Here is an 18316-nt window from a genome sequence, read left to right as displayed (position 1 = left end):
TAGTGAGTCAGCAAGCTAACATTCGCTAGCTAGCTAACAGTACGCTTTAACTTGCAATGAAAAATGAAACTTATAATATCTGAAAATGTAGCTAGACTCTTACATGGATGAAATCTTCACGGCAGACTGGAACCATTTAACTCAGTTTTAGTTGTAGTCTTTTTTGGCCAGCGTTGTGTTAAGTCACTCCGGTTCAAACTGACCGTGGCGTGTGCAGAAGTAGCCCATCACAACTTTTTCCAACTGATCTGTCGATAGCGCCTGCTAAATTCAGGGCATCAATGTTGTTGAGAAAAGTAGCAAAACATTTGTAGTTCTCAATGGCTAATGTTAAAACTTTCAAAATCCGGTGCGGTAGAAAGGACTATCAGTACATACTAAAGAGTTCACGTTATAGACAGAAGCCTGCTACATGGCAGACCAAACCAAACTCATCTCCCGGCATGTCCAGCCCACCCATCTCAGCCATTCATGGCTAGCAGGAAGGTTCCTGTCTTTTTCCGTGGCTAAACCAACTAGGCTTGTAATTTTAACAATTTAATTCGTATTTACAGATGGAATACACATTTTCTATTAAGGCACATGAAAGTTCACATGTTCCAGAAGGTATTTCTGCTCAAAACACATTTTGATAAAAAGTAAAAGACGTTCAAATGCCTCTCCTGTGAAGTAGTGACGTGCGACATACGCCTAGCTTCTTGAAACGGGGCACACGTGCTGTATTTGTTGCCTTAATACCAGGTGGGGAGTGAAGGGTGGAGGTGTTCCACTTTATTTAGTCCCCTAAATACCCGGTAATTATTTGTTATCCAGGTGGGGAGTGAAGGGTGGAGGTGTTCCACATTTCATTTAGTCCCTAAATACCCGTGAATAAAATTGATTTGTTCCCCTCTGCAGTCTTCACTTTGGATCCAACTCTTGCTGGGCCTGTTTTGGGAACAGCTGTTTAGGGTGGGCTTCTCACATATACCCAAGGTTATCCCCTCACCTCTTTCCCACGCTCCGGGTTATCCCCTCACCTCTTTCCCACGCTCCGGGGTGAAGTTTCCCCTAGGTGCAGATCTATGATCAGCTTCCTCTCTCCCTATATTAACCGTAACCATTAGTGGGGAAAATTCAAAACTGACCCAAGATCAGCATCTATGGGTAACTCAATGTATGTACTGCAAGAATATCAATTGAAATGTCCTTGGAGCTGGTCCTCATTAATGCCCCGTAGGTCACTTCATTACTCCCTATTTGTTTACTATACAAGCATCTGATTTACCTAACTTTGTTGTTGAAGGATAAAAACATGAGTTACAAAACGCATTCACAGGGTTGGTTAACTCTTAAGGTTCCTCGGGTCTCCACCGAATTAGGTCAATCCGCTTTTAGTTTTAATGTGTCCCACTGCTGGAACAATTTACAGATCTCATTAAAACTGGATGTTCTGGTGCTGCTCGGATGTTGATTGAAAACCTAGTAGCTGAGAAATGTAACGGTTTATGATTGTTTATTTGCGTTTTGCATATTTAAGAATATATACAGTGCCTTGCGAAAGTATTCGGCCCCCTTGAACTTTGCGACCTTTTGCCACATTTCAGGCTTCAAACATAAAGATATAAAACTGTATTTTTTTGTGAAGAATCAACAACAGGTGGGACACAATCATGAAGTGGAACAACATTTATTGGATATTTCAAACTTTTTTAACAAATCAAAAACTGAAAAATTGGGCGTGCAAAATTATTCAGCTCCTTTACTTTCAGTGCAGCAAACTCCCTCCAGAAGTTCAGTGAGGATCTCTGAATGATCCAATGTTGACCTAAATGACTAATGATGATAAATACAATCCACCTGTGTGTAATCAAGTCTCCGTATAAATGCACCTGCACTGTGATAGTCTCAGAGGTCCGTTAAAAGCGCAGAGAGCATCATGAAGAACAAGGAACACGCCAGGCAGGTCCGAGATACTGTTGTGAAGAAGTTTAAAGCCAGATTTGGATACAAAAAGATTTCCCAAGCTTTAAACATCCCAAGGAGCACTGTGCAAGCAATAATATTGAAATAGAAGGAGTATCAGACCACTGCAAATCTACCAAGACCTGGCTGTCCCTCTAAACTTTCAGCTCATACAAAGAGAAGACTGATCAGAGATGCAGCCAAGAGGCCCATGATCACTCTGGATGAACTGCAGAGATCTACAGCTGAGGTGGGAGACTCTGTCCATAGGACAACAATCAGTCATATATTGCACAAATCTGCCCTTTATGGAAGAGTGGCAAGAAGAAAGCCATTTCTTAAAGATATCCATAAAAAGTGTCGTTTAAAGTTTGCCACAAGCCACCTGGGAGACACACCAAACATGTGGAAGAAGATGCTCTGGTCAGATGAAACCAAAATTGAACTTTTTGGCAACAATGCAAAACATTATGTTTGGTGTAAAAGCAACACAGCTCATCACCCTGAACACACCATCCCCACTGTCAAACATGGTGGTGGCAGCATCATGGTTTAGGCCTGCTTTTCTTCAGCAGGGACAGGGAAGATGGTTAAAATTGATGGGAAGATGGATGGAGCCAAATACAGGACCATTCTGGAAGAAACCCTGATGGAGTCTGCAAAAGACCTGAGACTGGGACGGAGATTTTTCTTCCAACAAGACAATGATCCAAAACATACAGCAAAATCTACAATGGAATGGTTCAAAAATAAACATATCCAGAGGTGTTAGAATAGCCAAGTCAAAGTCCAGACCTGAATCCAATCGAGAATCTGTGGAAAGAACTGAAAACTGCTGTTCACAAATGCTCTCCATCCAACCTCACTGAGCTCGAGCTGTTTTGCAAGGAGGAATGGGAAAAGATTTCAGTCTCTCGATGTGCAATACTGATAGAGACATACCCCAAGCGACTTACAGCTGTAATCGCAGCAAAAGGTGGCGCTACAAAGTATTAACTTAAGGGGGCTGAATAATTTTGCACGCCCAATTTTTCAGTTTTTGATTTGTTAAAAAAGTTTGAAATATCCAATAAATGTTGTTCCACTTCATGATTGTGTCCCACTTGTTGTTGATTCTTCACAAAAAAATACAGTTTTATATCTTTATGTTTGAAGCCTGAAATGTGGCAAAAGGTCGCAAAGTTCAAGGGGGCCAAATACTTTCGCAAGGCACTGTGTATATATATATATATATATTAACACATTTACGCACATGTAGTTTTAAATGTGTATATTGTATATTGATTTGTATTGTGTACACAGGGCTCCCCTGGAAAAGAGGCCCTTGGTCTCAGTGCAGACTACCTGTTAAAATAAAGTTCAAATAAAAACATTCACATATTCACCCTACTCCATTTCCTACGACGAGATCACAACACTTCGGCTCGGTGACCCAAAAATGGTCGCCGGTATTGTCTGAAAATCTTACCGCAATGCTGGCACAGAAAGCTCTGCCAAGACTGGAATCGGTAGAAGTTTGACCACTGACAGTCAGATTTTTTAACATTTGTCATTTAACTAATAATGGTGGTCATCACTTCCTGCTGGGATCACATAAACATACAGTATAGTGCCTGCATACATTTTTTGTAAGTCGCTTTAGATAATGGCATAGAATAGTTAGGGTATATGGTAATCTCCTCCTACATATTTGGTTTGGAGAATTATTGACCTCTCTCTGACCTATATCTACAGGGCGGTGCAGCCATCAGAGCTGGTGGGCAGCGTGTGGACGAAGGAGGACAAGGAGCTGAACTCTCCCAACCTTCTGCGCATGATCCGCCACACCACCAACCTCACGTTGTGGTTCGAAAAGTAAGAGCGTCAATTTTGTTTTTTGGCAGCACAAAGAAGCGGTCCTCATGTGAAATGTGACCATGATACTCCTTACACTTGCAGTGTTGACCAAGCATTTTCTATGATGAATTTATGGCATGATAAAGTAAATTATGTAGCTGTTATGTAGCTCAATGTATACTGAACAAAAATATAAACAAGTATAGTGTTGGTCCCATCATAAGCTGAAATAAAAGATCCCAGAAATGTTCCATAAGCACAAAAAGCTTATTTCTTCTCAGATGTTGTGCACTAATGAGTTTACATCCCTGTTAGTGAGCATTTCTCCTTTGCCTAGATAATCCATCCACCTGACAGGTGTGGCATATCAAGGAGCTGATTAAACAGCATGATCATTAAACAGGTGCACCTTGTGCTGGGGACAATAGGCCACTCTAAAACATACAGTTTTGTCACACAATGCCACAGGTGTCTCAAGTTTTGAGGGAGCATGCAATTGGCAGGCTTGACCATAAGCCACGTCCAATGACATTTTATAGAATTTGTCAGTATGTCCAACCGGCCTCACAACCGCAGACTACGTGTAACCACGAAAGCCCCTCCACATTAGGGCTTCTTCACCTGCGGGATCGTCTGAGACCAGCCATCCGGACAGCTGATAAAACTGAGCAGTATTTCTGTCTGTAATAAAGCCATTTTGTGGGGGAAAACTAATTCTGATTGGCTGTGCCTGGCTCCCCAGACAGTGAGCTTGGCTCCCAAGTGGGTGGGCCTTTGCTTCCCAGGCCCAACCATGGCTATGCCCATTCATGTGATATCCACAGATTAGGGCCTAATGAATTTGTTTCAATTGACTGATTTCCTTATAGGAACTGTAACTCAGTAAAATAGTTGAAATTGTTGCATGTTGCGTCTTTATATTTTTGTTCAGTATAGTCATGTCCTTTGCATAAAGATGTTATGAATGCTTTGTAGGTGGCAGAATTTCACCCTAATTAAGGCTGTGATTACTCCTATCCTCCCTATCTTGATTCTAAAGGTGAAAAGGAAGGAAACATTTGGGACTGTTCTTTGTGTAGGAGCTGCTAAACCCTGTCTGATTTTATACCAGGCTTGATATCTCCAGAGACTTCCTGATTAGTTTTCAGGGACAACTGAATTGGTTGAGTGAAATGTGTCCTTACACTGACTTAATAGCTCACCATGTTACCAAATGAGGACTAACAGGTCAATATTATGTTACTAATTAAACACATTTGGGAGCATTAAAATGTACCAGTGCTTATTTTCTTGCCCCCACTTACCTTACGACAGCTGTGGAAGTTATTGACCGAACTATGCTGACCTGAGTCATGTTTATTAGGGCTTGCAGCAGAAAACATTTTGCAATTCAAAACAAAAATGTGTGTTTCTTGTTGGACAAATCCAGGTAGTCCCTCCATGTTTGTCAGTTGTCCGTTTGGTGCCTAATGAACACAGCGCTGGCCCCTGGGTTTAAATAGCATTTGTTTTCTATGTACTATGTTCTACACCAGGTGTATCGTAGAGACGGAGAACCTGGAAGAGCGGGCAGCGGTGGTGGCGCGTATCATCGAGATCCTGCAGGTGTTCCAGGAGCTCAACAACTTCAATGGCGTGCTGGAGGTGGTCAGCGCCATGAACTCTTCGCCTGTCTACCGGCTAGACCACACCTTCGAGGTGAGGAAGGCCGGAGGGGTTCTTTCTGCAAGATTCTTTGGTGGTGTTGTTAGGAAATACTACCAAGACAGTGTTATCACAGTATCTGGCATTGCATGAATCCAATGAAAATTGCGGAACCAAATAAGTGCCTAGTGTTTGAGTATTGAAATGAGTACGTCTCTACGCATCTGTAGGACGAAATATATATATACTTGTTTTGACTGAACTTCTGCTCCCTTTCCAGCAAATTCCAAGCCGACAGCGGAAGATTCTGGAGGAGGCCCACGAACTGAGCGAGGACCACTACAAGAAGTACCTGGCAAAACTACGCTCCATCAACCCCCCCTGTGTCCCCTTCTTTGGTATGTTCTAGTTTTTCTCAACCTATTTGATACCAGGGACCAGGAAGCTATGCCGTCTTTTGTGTCAGGGACTCACAAATAATGTACAGTTTTTTTTTTGTGTGTTTTTTTTTTGTATATGGCCGTACTGTGTGTCTAAGACAATTTCCCCCTCGGGAACTTTGAAGTTGATCCTGTCCTGTTCTATCCGAAGCTAGGGTTTTTCTTCTTTGGAGGACCACTTACATTAAAACTAGTGTTGGTTAACCATCTCGGGGACCGGCCAGCAACATTCCACGGACCGGTGCCAGTCCATAGACATCATCGCTCTGCTCTCTCATGTCTTTTCTTTCTCTCTCCTCAGGGATCTACTTGACGAACATCCTGAAGACGGAGGAAGGCAACCCTGACTTCCTGAAGAGGCATGGCAAGGAGCTGATCAACTTCAGCAAGCGACGGAAAGTGGCCGAGATCACCGGGGAGATCCAGCAGTACCAGAACCAGCCCTACTGCTTACGGGTGGAGAGCGATATCCGGGTGAGGAGCGAAAACAATGATGTCACACGTTCCGTTGAAGTCGGCTCCCACTATATGGCCAGCCTGCGTAGTCAACATTTTTTGTAGAAATTGTAATAATTCCGGCTTTGCAGCATGGTCCGACCCATTGATGTTTCACAAACACCATTTAGTTACATGGAATATGAATGGGTGTAAATATGAGTAACACATGGAAGTAATATAAAACATTATTGGACTGTTTCCTTTTCACAATTTCAGCTCTACAGTTGAGTTTGCCAAGTCATAGCAACCTATTCGTTTTTGATTAGATATACATTTAGTGGTGATCCCTGGCGTCAACTTTAGTCTCATTGACATCAGTGCATGACTAAGTGAAAATTCGACTTAAGTGGAAGGTAGGATTCACCACTTAGTAGAGAGTTACTGCCACTCAGCTCCTGACATGTACTATTTGGTTATTCATCCAATTGTCCCCAATCACCCACACCCTTGTCTATCGTCATTAGGATAGCAATGTATATTTCACGATGGATCTTTCTTTCCATCTTTCTGACGACTCCCTCTTCCTTTGTGTATCACAGAAGTTCTTTGAAAACCTCAATCCAATGGAGGACAAGGCAGAGAAGGAGTTTGCTGACTATCTGTTCAACAAGTCGCTGGAGATCGAGCCTCGGAATGCCCGGTCGTTGCCTCGATTTGTAAGTGTCTTGTTCCTCTCCAATCTTACGGTTCACATGATTATCCTCTCTCGGACTCCCTATGCAGTTTGATCAGTTGTTGTATTTCAAAAATTTGTTAGAATGACATTGGATCTTCATGAGTTCAGATGAAAAATACTTTTTCTCCACTATTATTATTATTTATTTTTTACATTTTCGTCATTTAGTAGACTCTCTTGCCCCGAGCGACTTACAGTAGTGAATGCATACTTTTTAGTAGGGGCCCGCCGTGGGAATCGAACCTACAACCCTGACATTGCAATTGCCATGCTCTACCACTGGGACCAGACTAGGCCACACTTAAGCATGTATACTCCATGTATACTCTTAAGCAGTGGCGTCTCGTGAAATGTCCAACAAATGGGGTTGTTGTCAATACGTTGCCAACTAACAGTAAGTAGCTGACAAATAACACTTACGTAAGTCCACATTTCCAAACGAAATGAGTTGGCTACTGTAAATGTTCAACTTCAACTTATTTTCTAGACTCGCAAGCATATGGGAATACAGTAACAGACAAAAACTTGTCGTTTAGTTTTAGCTAACGTCATGGCTCGTTTGACAGTGTCATCTTCTGTGTCTGAGCTCACTTCATACCTGACAACAGTCCAGTGTTTTTGTAGATCGTCGCCATCTGGTGTTCAGAGTTATAACTGAAAACCAGGGGCTCTTTGGATAGGTTCAGTAAGAGCGGCTAAAATCCTATGATAATCAAATTGTATTGGTCACATACACATGTTTAGCAGATGTTATTGCGGGTGTAACTAAATGCTTGTAAAATGTTCTAAGGACTAGAAGCGAGGCAGCCCTCTGGCTCTGTTTTTTTAGGTTCCGCAAGGGGTATAGGGATCGATTTGAATTGCATTGAATGAGGTGGCTTGAGAAGCTCTCTGGAACGCTGGAACTACGCTGCCGATTACAGCAGCACATTTTCTTTTTGAAAACTCGATTTCTAATCTAAATGCAGTTATTTATATCCCCAAACTTGATATTATTACAATATTTTATCATTATATACATTTTTGTAAATCCATTTTTATCTCATTGCTGCCAGGTGGGGCGGCGTCCGAGCGCCCTCTATGGACGCAACGCCCCTGCTATTAAGGTAGAAAAAAGACTGACAATTTGTCAGCAGAATTGATACCTAGAACATTTACAGGTAACTGCCAAAATAAAGGAAACACTTGAGGAAATGAAGGATATAAAGTATATTGACAACAGTTTCTTCTGCACAGGTATTCCTGAGCTAATTAAGCCATTAACATCCCATCATGCTTAGGGTCATGTATAAAAAATCCCATTTGCCCATTTTGACTACCATGGCTAGAAGAAGAGATTGGTGACTTTGAAAGAGGTGTCTCAAAGATGCATAGAGGGTTTAAAGTGTGTGTCAGCCACCAGATCTCACCCAATTGAACACTTGTGGTAGATTCTGAAGTGTCACCTGAGTCACCGTCAACAAAACAGCAAATTATGGAATTTCTCGTGGAAGAATGGTGTCACATCCCTCCAATAAAGTTCTAAACACTTGTAGAATCTATGCTAAGGCGTATTGAAGCTGTTCTGAAGGCTTGTGGTGGCCCAACGCCCTATTAAGACACTTTATGTTGGTTTATGTATGTTGGTGTATATTTTGGCGGTTACCTATAGGTAACACACTAACCAGATAGTTCCCCAATCTTCCGACATTAATTTATCAATTAACTACCAGATAGAAAAGAACAAGCAGCACTTGAGGGCTGAAGGTCTACAGTTGAGAAGCCTTGACATTATAGTGTTGCCCTGACCCCTCCTTCACCTCTCTTCTCCCCCTCTCTCTCCCTTTCTCCTTCCAGCCCAAGAAGTACAACTGCCCGCTCAAGTCGCCCGGCGTGCGCCCGTCCTCGGTGCGCCCGGGCACCATGCGCCACCCGACGCCACTGCAGAACGAGCCACGCAAGATCAGCTACAGCCGCATCCCTGACAGCGAGATGGAGAGCGCCGCCTCTGCGCCCAACTCGCCGCGCACGCCCCTCACGCCGCCGCCGGCCTCGGCCGCCTCCAGCTCCACGGACATCGGCAGCGTGTTCGACTCGCCCCAGGGCCCCTCCAGCCCCTTCCACTCCAGTAGGTGGTCCTTCGAGCCGGACGGGGAAGCAGCTTGGGTGGGGATCGCGGCGGAAGGGAGGGGAGGTTGGGTGGGTGGGAGCACAGCTAGAGCTTATAGAGAAAGTGTTTGAGAGTTAAACACAGTTTGAGAGTTTGAATTTAATGCTTCCTTCCTCCCCTTCTTGGAGAAATCACTGAGCTAAGGTAAGTGATTAGCTAGGTGAATGCAAAGTGTTCCACTTCTTAGCTTTCACCAATCCAGTCATGTCAGATCAGTGATTACTCCCAAGGAAGGAAGGAAGAATACATGCAAGACCAGTCAGAGTGCAATTGAGTGTTATCACTGTGAAATGTTTGGCGCCGACATGGATAATGCCAGTATTCCAATTGATTTACAGTATATTGTTCTGAGCACAGCCAAAGGAACACAACCTCTTGTCCTAAAGATACTAACCCATTTTACATTACCCTGTAACTCACATTATACCAGTAACTTTCCCATTTTCAGAACTCCGTTGTAACAAGGGGGGGGGGGGTGATGACACCCGCAGTCCTTTCAGAATTGTGAACAGTGAATACATTAATGGGTTAATGGGTGATAGGTCCAGTGGTCCGAAATGAAACTGGTCCATCCGCATCAGTCTCTCCTCCTCTCAGGGCCTTTTCTCTCTTTTCTCTCCTCCTGCCTCTCCCTCCGTCCAGACTGCGACAGCATCTTTGCCCCGGTCTCTTTACCACACGGCCCACGTTAGTATGACCCTCTCAAAGCCAGCCTACCTGTTGTCAGTGACTCCCCCCCCACACTCCATCTAAGCAACTACATCAACTCGCCCCCCCGTCTCTCACTCATTCTGAGCCTCTCAAGCCCAACTTGCCTCTCCCTACCTGCATGCAACTGACATCCACCTCATTGCTCCCATCTCCGCCCACTGTTGCGCCTGTCTGTCTCCATGGCAACGGACGCTAGTCTGTGTGTGCGTTTCGTAGCTCCAAGTAGACGTTGCCCATGGGTACAGCTCTAGGATCAGTTTACCTCTCTCTGAATACCAACCCTAACCAGGCTACTAACCAGTTAAACTGACACTAGATCAGTGTCAGCCCCTTCTGTTCTCCTGTCCTGAATTCATTGTCACTGTGGGGTTTTGCTCTAAGCATCCATGTACAATATCACTCTGTGGTGTGTAGTTAGTTATTGAAGTTGGTCAACGTGATTGCCTCGAACATAATACTTTAGGGGTGTTGTTTGCATACCCTTCCCGAAAGGAGAGTGTCTATTACCCATCCATTCCTCATCCTCTATTCTAAATGTTTTCAATGCTTGTTTTTACTCCATTCTTCGTCGGCCTGAATGTCTGGAGATATTGTCTGATTTAAGACCTAGGAAACAGTCAAGTGCCAAGCAAAAGAGAGAACCCCCCCCCAGACACTCAGTTGCCCATCCCTGAGTTGTAGAGCCCTGTATGGGATGAATTTGGGGAATTGGGGTTAAATATGTGTAATTACTCTCTTCCTGTAAGACCTCATTTGAGTTCCTGATTTCCTTCTATTCCAGGGTCCTCTTCAGTTTCCTCCATGGTGAGTCTCCACAGGAGCACTGAAGACGCCACCGTCCCCCCGCCTGTGCCCCCTCGCAGACGCCCCGAATCCGCCCCCGCTGAATCTTCCCCTTCGAAGGTGACTCTATTTTGACATGTTTGCTACCTAAAGTTGTTCTGAGACTGTACCATTAGGAGGATTCTCGATTGATTTATTCAAGAGTGTAGATGTGGAATGCTAAATATCCAATGAAACACAACCTAAGTTGCGCTGTCAGTTATTTGCTAGAGATTTAGATGACAATTTTGAGTTTGTCGAGTTGTTCTCCCACACTCTTCATAACATTTGTGCTTCTCCTTCTTTCTCCTTTTCCACCTCTCACATTCCAGATGATGTCCAAGCACTTGGACAGCCCCCCCGCCATCCCTCCGCGGCAGCCCACCACCACCAAGGTCTACTCGCCGCGCTACTCGCTCTCGACCGAGCGCACCTCCTTGTCGGAGCCGCCTGACAGCCCACCCACACTGCCACCGCGGGAGCCCGTGAGAACGCCGGACGTCTTCTCCAGCTCCAACAGCCCCCTGCACCTGCAGCCACCCCCGCAGGGCCGCATCCGCAGCAGCGAACCCACGCTGAGCCAGACCTTCTTCCCTCCCTCGCCGTTCGGCCCGCTCACCCCGCCACCACCCCCGACTCCCTCGCCCTCGCTGGGGCCGCGCAAGCACCTGCCCTCCCCGCCCTTACCACTGCTGGGGCCCGGCGGCCCAGACTGCTGCGGCGACTCAGCCCTACTCCCTCCGGGGGTGCAGCTGGCCCCCTGTGCCCCCCCGCCAGAGCACCAGCAGCGCTGCTGCCCAAGCCATCCCCAAGCTCCCCCAAAACGTACAAAAGGGAGTCGGTGTCATACCCGTCCCTTGCGCATCGAGACGGCCCGCCCCTGCTGGAGAATGCCAACCCCTTTTAAAAAGACTTGTGTATGTGATCTGGGGGAAATTATTGAACACTAAAGACTTGGACAAAAAACAACATTAATTGTGATGTTGACTTTGAGAAGAAAAAAAAGACAATACCAGTGTAGATTCTTAGCTACCTGGAAAAATAATCATGTGCCCTTATAAAAAAAAAAATACTTAAACGAAAGATGATTGTCCTTTTTCATTCGTGCAGACCATTTGGAGATTCCCTATAAAAATCCTTTTGGGGGGGGGGGTCTTACTGTTTTGTTTTGTTGTATGTGTTTGTATGTACAGTATGTCCTTTGTCATCGTCCAATGTTTATTTCATTTTTATTTGTTAAGTGAATCGATTGCAGCATTACTTGTCTATGAGCTCGGTGGCCTACCCATGCACATACAGCTTGAACCGTAGTAAACCATGAACCAGGACCACACAAGTCCACCGCACGCTGGAGGACGGAACGATAAAGACTGCAACCCAGTTTGAACAGACTCCAGGAGAAATCCACAGACTTAATAGTGTTTTAACTCCCTGTGTATGGGCTAAACGATCTACTAAAGTGGCCCATATTGACCAGAGAGGACTCTAGCTTTCACGGTGTTGCAAACCCATTCAACTCGCCCATAACAAATCTCTGTTGTTCAATCCACCTCACTCAGATGGAAAAAGGGACTTGGGAAATCATGTTGTTAGATTAGGTTTTAAGGCTTTGTGTAGAGACTCAGTCCGGAGCGAGCTTCTTTTTTTTGTGCCAGTAGATCGACCAGAGTACCGTGATTTAAGGCAGGGTTTCCCAACCTCGGTCCTGGGTGCATGTTTAGTTGTTTTTGCCCCAGCACTACACAGTTGATTCAAATAATTCAAGCTTGATGATGAGTTTGTTAATTGAATCAGATGTGTAGTGCTAGGGCAAAAAAACTAAATGTGGGGGGTCCAGGACTGAGTTTGGAAAACCCTGATTTAAGGTACCCATCCACACCAAAGAGGTACTTTTCAAGAAACACAAGAAGTGATTGTTCTTAAGTTTGTGTTAGTACTTTTATGTTCTGATTCATTTCTGCCAATGAGTATGTAAAGATAATTACGATTTGACTTCTTTAAACAAGGGAATAAAAGTGTTTCTACCACTCTATGCAGTAGGTCCGCTATGAAACTAGTGAAGAGCTGGCTACGGTCCTGAATACCCAGTTAGAATATATTTGTTTAATGATTCCCTTCCTTCAAAATGGTCACTGATCTGACTGAAGCTAATCGAGTTATGTACTGGAGGGACTCGAACTCACAACCTTGGCATTACAAGCGCTGTGTTCTACCAAATGAGCCACGTTACAATTTCTTAACTCATGAAACCACACAATCCTTAGTTTTAGACTACAATATGATTTTGCTCATGGGTGTCAGGAGATACGCCCCTTTCTGTCCAATGAGGTAATTTCTGGGCACGGTTCGATTTACACAGGCAATATTTCTGTCAATTCAGGGGACCCCTTTTGACTCAAGTGCACCACAGAGGCAAACGTTCCGTATAACCCCATTTTAAAAGGAAGGATGAAGGGATGCCTTTTTAAAGCATCCAAAAAGGGCCATAGCAAAATGCAGTTGAATTGCTGGCGCTACCTAGATGGCTAAAAATGAATGACTAGCCACAGCGAATTGTCTTTGTCCTTATTTTGCTTGATCATGAATACAATACATTTAATCACAGGTAGACCACACTCCAGTCAAATGTTACCAACTCACTATGGAATGGTCATATATTAACAGTACATCTTGAGTACACCACATTTTAATTAAGAGAACAATATCCTGTGACTGTGGCAATAGTTTAGTTTGATTTTACATACATATTTGGTTTATTTGAAGAAGTGCAAGTGTTCCACCTTCAGGTTATACTATGGTTTGTTCCCTAGGGGCAAAATGTGGGCTGTGAGTCACCCAAATGGCACCCCATTCCAGACACAGCGCACTGCTTTTGATGAGCCTGAAGTACCCTGGTCAAAAGTAGTGTACTATATAGATTCCATTTGGGACACACCCAATAGCCTAAAGTAATTAACCTGGGATTGTCGTCTTCATTGTAATCATTCTTGGCTATTCTCCCAGGTTTCTTCCCAATGGACAAAGTGCCATAGGGTCATCCTGTCAGTTGCTTCCAAAAACATGTTATTTGTCTGGCCCATACACTATGTAATGGCTGGAGTTTGAGAATCATAGAAATCAAATGACTAGAACGTGCATTCACATTCAAGTCCTGTCCCGCGATGGTTCAACTGACGGCAACATCAGTGTACCAATATCTAGGAAAGTAATAATAACCTTTTAAGGAAAGTTACTTGAATTTAGCGACCAGGTTGTATGTGTGTACTGCATGTATGTGATCATCTCATTGACAGTGACTCTGGTGTTTACCAGCAATACTGTGAAAAAGCCTCGGCAATAGAGACCTCTTTAATCCACAACACGTTGATGCAGTTTCAGAAACAATAATTGTGCCACATCGGTAATAAACATATACTACTGACCATGACTTCCAAGCGTTTAAGTCGAGACTGCAGCAGTGAGATATGCAGTCAGGTAAAATTAGATGAGTAAAGGAATTTGTTTCACTGCTATGTTGAGTTAGATTGTCAATAGATACTCATATTTCACTGTCATGTTAAACTACATATACACTAAGGTTAGGAATACCCATTTAGCCATTAGTCAAATGGGGAGCTTAGGGGATAATTGGTTGACTGATTAATGTTAGAGTTGTAGTGAAGATCCTGACTCTGTGCAGCTGGTCACCTAGAGACTGTGGCTAATATGTGTGATTTGAGTGTTTCTGTATTGATTACGAAGTTTCAGGAGGAACCTTTAATCATACGACACATCCCATACACAACTGGAGTCTTTCTAAGCAGTAACTTCCGGGCTCAACCTTCCATCGTCTTGCCCAATCAGGCTTCCTGCACAATGGGGGTAACGGCTCACACCTTGTCGTAAATTAAAGGAGAGGAGAGAGAACATCCCTCTCCAAATTTCACTGAGAAATGTGCTTTGTCTACACAGAGGTTTCCCGCCTGATCTCTTAACACGTTCTCAAGTGAATACTGGAAAAAAAATCCTAACAGAGAACGTGGGGAATGGTTAGTGGAAAATTTGAAAACTAATGTCATATTGGTTTTTATTTTGTGATATTAAGTGTTATAAAGGAAATACTGTAACTTGGAAAGTATATACACTACATGTACGAAGTCTCCATCTTTTACGTTGAGCATGAAATATTAACAATTATGAATGTTTTTTTGTTAAGATATGAATGTGATTTTAGGAGCCATGAGATCAGATCATTTGTGTCCTATAAACTTTGCACATTAAGTAGCCACGCCCCTAGTGAGGTCAGAGAGCGTGTCAGCCTGACGGAACCGTCCCTTTCGATCAGAGTGCATAAAAGGATTGGTAAAGAAACAACAGCGAGATCAGAAAAGCATGAAGCGGGAGCTTACACGTTTAAAATGGTTGGAACTTTGAACCTCAACACGAGGTGAAGAAAGTAAACTCACCTCCGAGACCAGAACATCGCCAGGCTGCAGCTGCACGTGTAAAGTGGTTTGAACCCTGAATACCAACACAAGGGGAGAAGACAACTCAACTCTCGGACAATCACTGGTACGGCTGATTAGCTGTCCTAAGAAAAGTATCTAGAAAAGTGAATTTAAGTGGGACCATTCTACTATTCAAACCAACGTATTCTACTACTCATCACCACAGAACCATCTACACAGCTGGCTAGCCTATCTTCAAGTAAGCTTCAGGAGCAAATGGAAAGTAGAATAAACTCTGTTGGTCTGTTCAGGACTACACAACAAGTTTAACGGGCAGAGGAGCGTAACAGTAGAAGAGACGGATGAACGACCTCTTTTGGACAATCGGAGCCTTACAAGCGTGCCGCGAAAAGGCCCAACAGTGAACCAAGACATGGACACGTACATTCATGATTTCTTACTCCAAACAGGTGGCAGTTTGTGTTCAAAGTATATGATTACTGTGAGATTAGTTTCTAAAATGTATCACGATAAATGTCTCTTTTTCTCTCTTCCCCTCCATCTCCTTTTGTAAAAAGCAACCATATTGTTTCAGTCCACTAGGGACCTTTTCCTAATGTATTAAGTGTGTATGTTTATCCTCTGTTATCATTTAGTTATCTAGTAAATAAACAATTAAACCAATTTGTGTAGTACTGAATCATAAGTAAGGTTACGGCTGTTCAGAATGATGATATGATGCGAAGTTATGATTAATACGTCAACTGTTTTATGGATGTGATAGGTAAAGACCTTTGGAGTTTAATTCGGGAGATGGTAACTCTAAACAACCACTCTTATGGTGCCCCAAATCCTAATTGAGTTAATTGTTAGATGATTCATTTAATTGGGTAACAATTAAACATAGTTGATTAGATACAGTAAATAACAATCATCAGATTAATGAAAGTAAAGTCACGACAACAACTATGGCCGGGGATCGGCACTGCCAGCAGGTTCAACACAGTCTGTAACTGGGGGCTGATCCAGCCGGGAGACCAGCTACCAACCTCAGTCCACGGCCGGGGGCTGGCCACTCATACCATACTCCATCTGCTACCACCCCTTCCAACATGTTTATCAGATGGCGAGAAGCCAAACTAGTGAAATTTGGTTTCCCGTAATGATATTACACCACAATGACATTGGTTTATCTGGAATGACGCCACTAGTCTGTCTGTCCCTCTTGCCAACCCCCACCCCCACCCATACCTCAATCCTGAAAATATAAATAATAGGTTCCCTTAACCGAGCTTGCTCGTTGTGCTGGGTTGGCAGAAATAGAACTTTCTGACCAATGGAATGCTTTATAAAGGGAAAACTCCCCCAACATGGCATGCTGGGTGAGCTGAATTGACACACAAAAAGTATTGCTAACACAGATAGATGATTCTGACACAGACAGCACTAAGTGATAATCAGGTACGTGTCTAAACATGTGTTATGATTGATTCCTTATTGAAGTTTATAAACTCAGCAAAAAAAGAAACGTCCTCTCACTGTCACCTGTGTTTATTTTCAGCAAACTTAACATGTGTAAATATTTGTATGAACATAACAAGATTCAACAACTGAGACAAACTGAACAAGTTCCACAGACATGACTAACAGAAATGGAATAGTGTGTCCCTGAACAAAGGGGGGGTCAAAATCAAAAGTAACAGTCAGTATCTGGTGTGGCCACCAGCTGCATTAAGTACTGCAGTGCATCATGGACTGCACCAGATTTGCCATTTCTTGCTGTGAAATGTTACCCCTCTCTTCCACCAAGACACCTGCAAGTTCCCAGACATTTCTGGGGGGAATGGCCCTAGCCCTCACCCTCCAATCCAACAGGTCCCAGATGTGCTCAATGGCATTGAGATCCGGGCTCTTTGCTGGCAGAACACTGACATTCCTGTCTTGCAGGAAATCACGCACAGAACGAGCAGTATGGCTGGTGGCATTGTCATGCTGGAGGGTCATGTCAGGATGAGCCTGCAGGAAGGGTACCACATGAGGGAGGAGGATGTCTTCCTTGTAACGCACAGCTTTGAGATTGCCTGCAATGATAACAAGCTCAGTCCAATGATGCTGTGACACACCGCCCCAGACCATGACGGACCCTCCACCTCCAAATTGATCACGCTCCAGAGTACAGGCCTCGGTGTAATGCTCATTCCTTCGACGATAAACACAAATCCGACCATCCCGCCTGGTGACACAAAACCGCGACTCGTCAGTGAAGAGCACTTTTTGCCAGTCCTGTCTGGTCCAGCGACGGTAGGTTTGTGTCCATAGGCGACGTTGTTGCCGGTGATGTCTGGTGAGGACCTGCCTACAAGCCCTGTCCAGCCTCTCAGCCTATTGCGGACAGTCTGAGCACTGATGGAAGGATTGTGCATTCCTGGTGTAACTTGGGCAGTTGTTGTTGCCATTCTGTTCCTGTCCCGCAGGTGTGATGTTCGGATGTACTGATCCTGTGCAAGCGTCTCACAGTACGGATGTTGCAATTTATTGCCCTGGCCACATCTGCAGTCCTCATGCCTCCTTGCAGCATGCCTAAGGCACGTTCAAGAGGATGAGCAGGGACCCTGGGCATTTTTCTTTTGGTGTTTTTCAGAGTCAGTAGAAAGGCCTCTTTAGTGTCCTAAGTTTTCATAGCTGTGACGTTAATTGCCTACCATCTGTAAGCTGTTAGTGTCTTAACGATCGTTCCACAGGTGCATGTTAATTAATTGTTTATGGTTCATTGAAAAGCACGGGAAACCGTGTTCAAAGCCTTTACAATGAAGATCTGTGAGGTTATTTGGATTTTTACGAATTATCTTTGAAAGACAGGGTCCTGAAAATGGGACGTTTCTTTTTTTGCTGAGTTTATATGTTTATATCTGTTTACTCTAATGGTTTTACCATCTGTTAAATGGTGTGCAGTGTGTGTACTGACACAGTGTTACTCGTGTGTGTGTGTGTGTGTGCGTGTGCGTGCGTGCGTGCGTGCGTGCGTGCGTGCGTGTACGTGTGCGTGTGCGTGTGTGTGTGTGAGTGATACTCCAGTGTGTTTCAGATGTGTGCAGCTATGCGGGGGATTGTCCTTCTCTTTCTGCTTTCTCTCTGGGCTGGAGACAAGATGGATGATCAGATTAGTGAA

The 18316-nt window shown here is 44.1% G+C and overlaps 1 protein-coding gene across 1 annotated transcript in view; it reads left to right on the top strand.

Annotated features, from left to right (window-relative positions):
* Positions 1–12752, top strand: part of LOC112265983 (son of sevenless homolog 1) — a 70933-nt gene extending 58181 nt beyond the window's left edge. The window contains 11 exon segments of the mRNA XM_042301668.1: positions 3679–3798; positions 5316–5478; positions 5705–5822; positions 6166–6338; positions 6902–7018; positions 8875–9145; positions 9830–9874; positions 10680–10801; positions 11053–11405; positions 11443–11535; positions 11537–12752. Of these exon segments, the coding sequence (XP_042157602.1) occupies positions 3679–3798; positions 5316–5478; positions 5705–5822; positions 6166–6338; positions 6902–7018; positions 8875–9145; positions 9830–9874; positions 10680–10801; positions 11053–11405; positions 11443–11535; positions 11537–11627 (1666 nt within the window). The 3' untranslated portion in view covers positions 11628–12752.
* The last annotated feature ends 5564 nt before the right edge of the window (positions 12753–18316 follow it).

The sequence above is a fragment of the Oncorhynchus tshawytscha genome, linkage group LG02 (assembly GCF_018296145.1).
Source record: "Oncorhynchus tshawytscha isolate Ot180627B linkage group LG02, Otsh_v2.0, whole genome shotgun sequence".
Lineage (NCBI taxonomy): Eukaryota > Metazoa > Chordata > Actinopteri > Salmoniformes > Salmonidae > Oncorhynchus > Oncorhynchus tshawytscha.
The sequence above is the reverse complement of the archived record's forward strand: the minus strand, read 5'-3'. Positions and strand labels throughout refer to the sequence as shown.